The sequence below is a fragment of the Cuculus canorus genome, chromosome 16 (genome assembly GCF_017976375.1).
Source record: "Cuculus canorus isolate bCucCan1 chromosome 16, bCucCan1.pri, whole genome shotgun sequence".
Taxonomy (NCBI): Eukaryota; Metazoa; Chordata; class Aves; order Cuculiformes; family Cuculidae; genus Cuculus; species Cuculus canorus.
In genome coordinates this window covers 17586685-17596382 of record NC_071416.1, presented here as the reverse complement: position 1 = coordinate 17596382, position 9698 = coordinate 17586685, and the positions used below count along the sequence as shown (strand labels likewise).

Genomic DNA, 9698 nt, shown 5'->3' with positions numbered 1-9698 from the left:
CTGTGAGTCCATGCTCATCACATGACCATTTCCTCCCGTAAATTAAAACCTGTCATTAGTCTGCTCTGCTCTGATCTGTCTATGCAGGACAAGAAATGTAAATATTTTGCAGCAGTAGGTATTAATTTGTAGCATTAATAAAGTTTGCAGCACTGAACACTGAATTGGTTCTTTATTAGGCTTTGCCCCATAATCCAAAACATTTTGATCTTTGGATATAACCACCAAATATGTTGAAAATTCCTTGCAGCTCAGATCATACCCTTCCTATTCATTTGAAGAGAGTCAGAGGGGAAATCTGTGACCTGCAGAAGTTTCAGGCTAGATCCAGCAATGGTTCAGTCTGTATGAATTCATCTTTTTCCAAAATTCTTGGGGGTTCAGGACTGGGAAAGGCCTTTCATATTTGCTTAGGCAGCCACACAGGTGGTGGGGTACCATTGTCTCCCTTCTGTCTCTCAACTGAGTATCTCTGCTGTAACTAACGAAGCACCCCTCACAGGAGTACTTAACCTTGCTTCTGCCCAGAACAATAACAGTACTCTTGCAATTTCTTGGGAGTCTTTGTTCAAATTAAAACAGAAAAAAAAAAAAAGCCAAACCAATGAACACCAAACCACTTTTTAAAATCAAATCGTCTGTAAGGTTTCAGCTTGCATCAGGCAGTGATTTGGTGTGGTTAAGGAAAAATGTACAAAGAAAGGGAAGGACAACTACATCTGCTATCCTTGGTAAATTAATTAATTTTAGTATAGTTTATACCTGTAGCAGCTCATCCAGATGTCTGTGACCACTCTTTAGGAACCTTCTGCTGTTTCCCTAGAACAAACCTTATTCCCTGTGTATGAATAAAAGCTTTTCCAGCATTTTTGAAAGACCTCAATTCTGTTTCTCTGACTCTTTACAGAGGAAAGGCGATCGGTTCCTCAGAAGGACTATTGGTCTTGGCTGGTGCACGTGGCAGCAAATACATGGCCTGAAAGTAGAGATTTAGTCTAAATCTGCAGGACACCTGGACCCAGATGAGCTTTGCTCACTGCACTTGCGACAATCCACGATTTACAGAGATAATCCTCAGACATTTCAAGCTGGGCTGACGATAGACACATTTCTAGCCCGTGCCATCAACTCCATTCATCTGGAACAGGTGCCAAGCTTATGAAATCCTCCTGCCGTGTGGTAGACACCACGGCATGCTTCATTAGCAGCCAGCCGAGCAGCTCACTACCTCCAACTAACAGGCATTGCAAACAGTCTGGAGATCAGAGACCCAAACCTGGGAAGCAAAGGAGGCGAGGTTTCAAAGGCAGAGGGGGATTTAGGCAGACAATGCCGAATTCTGTAAAACCTGTTCCCAGCCCCTCTCATCCTCGCTCGTTTGAGTGAACGCAGCTGTCTGTCTTTTCTAATTCAGGGGTACAGTGCTGTGACTGGAAGTGTTAGACGTGGCCATGGCAGTCTTGTTAAAATCAACATCTAATAAATTGCCAAATGCCATTTACCCTGGATAACCTCCTTAGATGAAAACTCTCCATATCTGCCGGGGCTGCTTTGATGTGTTGTTCTGCTCTTTCAGCCCAGATGTTGTCACAGATTTGCTGACGATGAGTGCAAGCTGGCTTTGAAACATGCTTTGGCAAGAAATACTTTCCCATCCCATCTCAGATAGGGTCTGCTTTCTTTCTCCCCCTCTCGCACTTTTGGTACTGAGGCCACTGGGATGAATAAAGGCTCTTTGTTCATTTAGCCATTTCTCTGCTTGCTGATGCTATTTTTTTATTTTTAAAAAACTAAATTGAAATGACAGTGGCAGCAGTTCAACAGATGAAATAGCTTTCAAATACCACAGTGACAGCTAGTGCCTGGACACCGTTTTCAACTATAGATACGGACAATGAAAAGGAGTAGGAGCATTAAGAGCCCCAGAAATATTTTCACCCTCTCTCTTCAGCCCCAGGAAAAACGTAAAAAAAAATTCTACAGAGTGAGGAAATTCTCCATTTTTCTGTTGAATTTTATGGTGAGGTGCTCTCTTTCGGAGGAGCTGGCGCTCCTGTGGCTGCTCACGTATAGGACGAGGGAAAACGGCTTGAAATTGTGTCAGGGGAGGTTTAGATTGGGAAAATGTCTTTGCTGAAAGAGTGGTGAAGCTCTGAAACCAGCTGCCCAGGGAACTGGCGGAGTCTCCATCCCTGGAGTTGTTTAAAAAACATGTAGATGTGGGTAGATGAAGTGCTGAGGGATATGATCGAGTAGTGGACAGGCACATTCGGGCTTGATGTTCTCAAAGGTCTTTTCCAACCTAGCGGCTCTATGATCCTGTTCGGTGTTGTGCTCACGGCTGGGCTTAATGACCTTGGAGCTCTTTTCCAACCTTAATGATTCCATGATTCTATGGGTTAGTGAAGGACTTGACTGCGCTGAGTTTATGGTTGAACTTGATGATCTTGGAGCTCTTTTCCAACCCTAACGATTCCATGATTCCATGGGTTAGTGGTGGACTTGGCAGCGTTGGTTTACAGTTGGAGTTGACAATCTTTTTCAACCTAAATGAACCTGTGGTTCTGCGGTACATCTCCCTCAGCCCGTGAGCGCTGCCGGGCCCTCACCCGCACCCCCCCCCCGCCGTTATTCTAACGGGTGGGAGCGCCTGCGCGGTTTCGGAGGCCGAGGCGCTCCGTCGGGCTCCCTCAACGTCCTGTAGGGGGCGCCAGAGACACCGCGAGCCACGCGCTCCGACACCGCTCCCGAACCCCGCCAGGGGGCGCGCGGGGCGCCAAGCGGGGCGGGGCTGCCGGGGCCTGTGGGGACGGGGGCGGGGCCTGTGGGACCAGGGGGCGGGGCCTTCGGGCGCTGACACCGACAGGGGGCAGGACTGATATGCGTGGGGGTGTGGTCTACGTGTGCGGGAACGTGTCAGTGCAAAGGGGCGTGGCTGGCATGTGGGGGGGGTCTGTGTGCGCAGGGGGCGGGGCTAGTGGCGAGGACGAGTCCTGTGGGCACAAGAGGGGCTTGTGGTCGCAGGGGCGGGGCGGAAGCGCGGCGATGGAGCAGCTGGAGCGGTGCGGGCGCGGGCTGCGGGCCGCCCTGGCCGCCGGGCGGGTTCGCCGCAGGTTGCCCTGGCTCCTCGTCGCCATTGTCTTGCTCGGGTCCGCCCTCAAGGACGGAGACCTGGTGCCCGAGACGCCCATGCGGAACAAGCGGAACCCGCTCAACGTGTGAGTAGGAGCGGGTAGAGCGGGCCTTAACGGGGACGGGGGGCGCTGCCGTGGCCCCGGACCGCTCCTGCGCCTGGGGAGGCCTCAACGGGAGCCCCTGTTGTGGCCCCTCGTCTGCCTCTGCATCTGGGGGAGCCGTGGGACCTTAATGGAAACCCCTGCTGTGACTCTGGTCTGCTCCTGGGGGGTCTTGCCGTGGCCCCGTCCACTCCTGGCCATGAGGGATGGAGGGGACCCTGCTGTGGCCCTTCGTCTTCCTTTGGGCCTGGGGGAGCTGCGGGGACCCTCCTGTGAGCCTTGCCAGCTCCTGGCCCTGGGGGCTCTGTGGCCCCTGCTGTGGCCCCTGGTCCTGGAGGCCCGTGGGAAGCCGTGCTGTGACCCGTGATCTGCTCCTGGCCCTGGAGGTTATTGGGGGCCCTGCTGTAGCCCCTCATCTGCCTGTGGGCTTGGGGTCCAGATGGCCTTAATGGGAGCCCCAGCTGTGACCCTGGTCTGAGGTGGCCTTGGGTGGCAGCCAGGGCAGGAGGAAAGATCTGAGGGCAAAGTAGACGATTGTCACTGAGCTGTCTTTAAAGCAAGAGGAGGAAAGCAGGTGTTTCAGCATCTTTAGTAAAAGCAGAGTTCCTGCAGCCCTTCTGTAGTGTTTGGGCAGTGATTTAACCGGTTTAGGGATTGTTCAGAGCTGTGTTTGGACACTTAACAGCATGAGGAGAGTGGTGAGCAGGGCTGGTGCCTGTGCTGTACCAGCTGCAAACCAAAAGGAAAGCTGAAATCCGTACTTTCCCCTGTGTCTTGGGGAGTTTTGCACCTTGTTGATTGAAGTTTATCATTTGTTGAAGCGTGGGAGAGGAGCTGCTTTAGTGCCGTTGAAAAGAACACTGAGAGAATGCATTGATCTGGCAGTAAAACCATGCTGTGGTTCGACTTCCCTTTTGAGAGAGAGCAGGGTTCCACCAGTCCCTAGAGCAGCTCTTCACCCGACACATTACTTGCCTGCTGGTTTGTCAGTAGCAATGATGTTAGCAGCCTTTTTTGCTTTTAACTCTTAATCAAATGAGGGTTTTATTTTCAATTACAATTACAACAGCTGCAGTTGCCACACAGATGCCACTTCTGTAAAATGAAGAGTAAAGGAGTTGCTCCTCGAAATCCTCAGCAAGGCCCCAACAATCTTAATGAAGATATAGAGCTCTATTCCTCCTTGGTTTTGTATTTGGTATGGAAGCGATGATTAAATGATGACTCTGTGTGTCTGGCTGTAGCCCAGCCACGGACCAGAATTCTGCTCTCTGTTTTTCAGACTGGAGTGTGAGTAATAAGGGGGCTGCACAGTTTCCCTCTCGGCTGCATTGGAAGGCCCTAAAGGGAGAGAGAAGGTCGGAGGCTGTGGTCTCCTTAAATCAGTAAATTCACTTGTACATGCTCCGCTTCAAGATTTGAAAAGTGGACTGGTTACACAGTGTTGAATCCTGCTAAACGGGATATCGGCACATCATTGAATGGTTCTCATGATTTTATAGGCAACACAGCAAAAATCTTGAAGGCTGAGAATGAATTTGGGGATGGAAGGATTTGCTTGCCAAAGGAAAGCTCTCATCATCTGGAAAGACAGCAAAGGAGCAAACGCATTCTGCTGCTGCTTTTATTTTGTAAGATGATAACAGAGGAAGAGTTTCCTGGACTGATTAGGGAAAAGAATCAGCCCTTCTCGTGGCTGCCCTATTCAGTATTAAGAAGGTGAGGTTGTGAAACAAAAATAATTAAGATGAAGGAGGAGGGTTGGAGAAAGGGCGACTGTGGTCAGGGTGGCATGCTAAAAATACATTCTTTGCAGCTGCGGTCTGAGTAGGGCAGAGTTGAGTGGGTTTGTAGGGTAAAAGTGGTTGCAAAACTGAAACTGCAAGTCTGAACAAGGTTCTAGGTCTGAGGGAATGCTGTGTGGGAAGCAGTTGAACTACCTTGTTGAGGGAGTGTTCAGGTATTGGGCCTCAGAGGAATAGTGGGGAGAGGGTTAAGATTCTAGCTGGGATTTACTTTGAGAGGAAGACACAAGTGTCTGATTTAGGCAGCTCTAAACACTGACCTTGAAAACATACTTCTTCAAGCAGTGCCTCTAAACCCCTGCTCCTATGAAGTTTCACACATGCATGTTTCTCTCTTGGCTTTTCTCTGGCAGGTATTTTGTGAAGATGGCTTGGGCATGGACTTTCTGGCTTCTGCTGCCCTTTATTGCAGTCACCACCTACCAATTTGCTGAGACGAAGTACATTTATGGTCCCACGAAGAGGGCTTTGGCAGCACTGCGGCGGCTCAGCGCGCTGCTGGTGGGCACAGCTATATGGTACGTCTGCACCGGGCTCTTCATGTATATCGAGAATCTCACCGGCACGTGCTCTACTTCGGGGAAACTCAGTGAGCCTCACCGGCTCTACGCCACCAAGCAGGAGTGCCAGCAGGACAATGGGATCTGGAATGGTTTTGATATCTCAGGGCACTGCTTTCTGCTCTCGTACTGTGCTCTGATGATTATGGAGGAAGTGGCTGTGCTGGAAGGCTTGTCCATAGACTTGAACTCTAAGCTGCATGTTGTGATCAACAGCCTGTTTGTTTCATTGTGTTTTCTCACCATGATCTGGGTGTTCATGTTTCTCTGTACTGCAGTGTATTTCCATGACTTCAGTCAAAAGCTTCTCGGTGTGCTGATAGGTCTGGCAGCCTGGTACGGGACGTACAGATTTTGGTACCTGAAACCCTTTTCTCCTGGACTGCCTCTTCCAAATATACCTTTTAGTTCAAAGAAATATAGTTATAGCAGGTAAAATAAGTTTTAAAAATTCAGGGTGTTGCTTTCAGTACTGCAGTAGTTGAATGTAGGAATGGTTGATGTATTCCTACTGTAAGGAACAAAGTAATGGGCTGAAGGAAACCAAATCTGTAATACCTGGTGGCTGGCAGGTGGTGTCTTACTTGGGAGAAAAAAAAAAAATGGTATGGGAAGAGGTCTGCTCTCATTTAGGAGCTGCTGACTGGCATTCTCAGCAAAGAAATCAGAAGTTGGATCTGTTTCTCTAGCTAATAAATGGAGGAGCAGGGCCTGGGCTGACAGAAGCTTTTTCTCTTTGAGAGCTTGATTGATCTCAAACTAATTCTCCCTCTTTCTTTTTTATTTATTTGTGTCAAAATATCATGGTTGATCCAAGCCTAATACTCCTTGGGTTTTTTAATACTCTTATTTGTATCACCTTATGACAAGGCTCTGAGAACTACAATATTGCCAAGTGTTGGAAAAATATCACTGCTTGTTAAAGCAGTAAATAGCTCTGTTGTGAAACTAGAACATCTCATGTTATCAAGTGTTCTATACGCTGACTTGCCACAAATGCTTCTTAGTTGTCTGCAACTTCTGCAACAAAGAGACTGAGTCTGAGATGTAATAACTTAAGCAGACTGACTAAATCTGTGCTTGCCTTTGCCAAGAAGTCTTTAAAAACAAGCCTTAACTTTCCCCTTAAGTGAAGTGTCTGTAATAATATTTTGGCATTTTATTTGTAAGACAAAACCCAAACTCCTTCCAGTTTTGCTAGAAAAGTCTAATATGAGAATTGGGGGTGTATGTTTTTTTAAACCTTACGAGTGGCACACTTTGCAACAATGGCTGCTTTGTAGTGTGTTTCTTCTTGAAGAATGATGAAATTCTGGTGTTATGAATGAGTTAGCCTAACCTGCTATTTAAATGAAGGACATAGCTTATCCGAAGAGCTGCAAAGCAATGTGCTTGAAGCAATACTTATGCTTGCTTATCCAGCAATATCAATAAGCTACTTAATTTTGATTGCACAGGAGGCTGTGGCCACTTTTGATGTGGCTGGAAGCCCACTACTGAATAAAACACTACTGTTATCTAATGAATAGTTATGAAGCGAGATGGATTTACTCGTCATGTATAGCATGTTTAGCATAGTTTTTGTCTTGAAAAGCATTTTATTATTTCCTAAAGGCTGATTCGTGTCGCAATTGCACTGAATTTGTTTGACGGTTGTAGTGATGAGCAAGACAGCCAGAAAGGTCTGTGAGCAAGTTTGCTAATCCAGGACCAAACGTGACCTGTCTGTGGTGTTTGACTCCAAGGGGAACGTTTTGCTGAATATAGGGTATGATGCACCATAGTCTAATATTGGCACATTTCTTGTTGCCATCTCAACAGCTCTCTTCCAGCAAGAGAGTGGAAGCATCGCGGCAGTGTTAATTCCACACTTGTGGCCTGCTTGTGAGGACAGCTGAATTGACCTGAATTTCCACCAAATTCATTTGCAAGTGGGAGTTGTTGTGCATCCTCACAAATCACCTTGCAGGAAGGAGCTGTTTCAGCAGGTTATGTATTTTCTGTCAAGCTCCTCCTTTTATTTTTGCATTGAATTGTCTTTTAAGCTGACTCTTTGGAAAATTTGCACGGATTAACTCAAATTGGGTTTAACAAAATTTGTTTAAACGATGCAAATTCATTTGCAGACATTCTTTTGATGTAGTGTAAACCTGTTCCTAATAGAGTTAAGCTAGACCGCAAGCCACTTTCACCATGAGAAAGGATTATATACCCAGAAGATTTTCTGATTAGTTTCATTAGATATAAGTTTCTATTTTAGGTTATCTTTCTGTACTTTGGAACAGGAAATGCTCTTTAACACAACTGAATTGCTGAAGTTGCATTGAGTTCCACAAATGTTTTTGTGCAATCACTATGTGGATGTTTCTGTCCGCTTCTAACCAGTGTCATACAGACCTTTTATTATGGATATGGTTATTCTCAAAACTTTTATTTAAACAGTGAAAGAAAAAAATGCTTAAACTTTATCAGTGCTTGTTTCTTTGAGAACCTGTTTCTGATGTCTGTAGAGATCCTGCTGCTACTCTTCGTTTCCCTGAATGACCCAGCCTCACCGTGTTTTTCTGACTGCTGAGATGCAGGATCAAACTGACATCAACAGTTCTGCAGTATTTGAATGGGTGAATATAGCACAAATTCTCAAAAGTATACTGTATAAAAAGAAACAAAGCAAAAACCCCATGCCTGACAAAAGGAGGTTTCCTAGTGTGTGCCTGTTGCACCAGGCAGCCGATTACATAGACATGGACAATTGCTTATTGTAGCAAAGTGAAAGCCTAACCATAGAAATATATGGAAAAGCTTGTGGGCTGTAATACTGCTTGAGAGTTGGAAAAATCTTAGCATACATGTCCTCAGTCCCCAGAGTCTATGTGCTGGCTGTTGGCTTAGAGGGTTTTCTCATGCTCCAGAATTTTTTTCTGTACTTTTTGACTCTTCCAATGTAAGTCTTTGCTTCCTTGTACTTTAACTGGAACTCAAAGGTTGCAGATTTTCTGTTTGCATATTTGCTATCACCTTTATCTGACTTACTTCCCTCACCCAAATACACTTTTATCATGAAAATAAAAATGCAGTCTCTCTACAATAGGTTTGCAGCCAAAGAGCTGCAGTGCTGTGAGGAGCTGGAGTTGATGTCCTCTGCCAAAGGCACAAATCCTTTCTTTCAGCTGTCAACGTTGTTAATTTGTCTTAAGGGTTTTTTAAAAGTGCAACATTTTAAGGATAAATGTTCATATTTTGTAGTGGATTACAAAATACAGCACCTGTACTCATGAGAAACATTTGGTCTTTTTCCTTTTTTTTTTTTTTGCTTTTCTGCATTACAGTTAATTCAGTACAGTATTCCTTTTGTTCCTGCTGAGCTGTCTTTTTGTGTCTGCAGAATTATTTAGGGAACTTTTGTCTCCCTACACTGTACTGGCATATTAGTCATTTCAGCATATGTTTGCTAATTTGTTATTGCCTGTGGTTCAGTCTAGCCTGTTTTGCAGGCTCTATCGCAATTCTGTCCAGAGCAGCATTTGGCCTGACTGACGTGGCTGAGGCAGTTCTTGGTCTTGGTACCTTAAAGATTTTCCTCCACTGGGGCCAGCAAAGAAGGGAGGTTTAGCTGAAACACGGTGAGAAGAAAAACTGGATTAGGATTCATTTCACTCTTCACTTAGCTGGGACTCTTTCAGATGTTTGCGTCACTGGAAGCAAGATCAGGCAAACAGGAAAGTTTAGGTATTTCGTAAGAGCCATCTGAACAGTTCAGACTTCAGACATATCTGAACTCGGGATTTGATTCTTCCTCGAAGGCTTTTCTCAAAGCAAACTTATTTCATGAATTGTTCACTGGTGCTAAATGGTATTCTTGGTTTGTCAATTTATTTGTCTGTACTGAAATTCGGGTCATAGAGCAGTTGCAAAAATAGAACCCGTTTTTATGACAAAGTGTGAAACTCTGTTGTGCCCTGTGGTGCACTTCAATGAAATAACTGGAGGGGCTGCTGTGATATATCCAGTGTTTTGGAAAATCAGGCTTTCCTTGTGAACATAAGTCTATGGTCACTTTTCTTAGTGCAATAATATCTGTGTTTTCCACTGTAGTT

At 45.8% G+C, this 9698-nt stretch overlaps 1 protein-coding gene across 2 annotated transcripts; it reads left to right on the top strand.

The window, feature by feature from the left end:
- Positions 1-2973: 2973 nt before the first annotated feature.
- FITM2 (fat storage inducing transmembrane protein 2) lies at positions 2974-7055 on the top strand. 2 transcript variants are annotated; one of them, XM_054081119.1, is made up of 2 exons: positions 2974-3218; positions 5395-7055. In XM_054081119.1, exons 1-2 carry the CDS (start codon positions 3046-3048, stop codon positions 6035-6037), a joined length of 816 nt encoding a protein of 271 aa, XP_053937094.1. In that variant the 5' UTR covers positions 2974-3045; the 3' UTR covers positions 6038-7055. The 2 variants fall into 2 exon arrangements, with proteins under 2 accessions (XP_053937094.1, XP_053937095.1); XM_054081120.1 differs by lacking the exon at positions 2974-3218 and adding an exon at positions 3546-4955.
- Positions 7056-9698: the final 2643 nt, after the last annotated feature.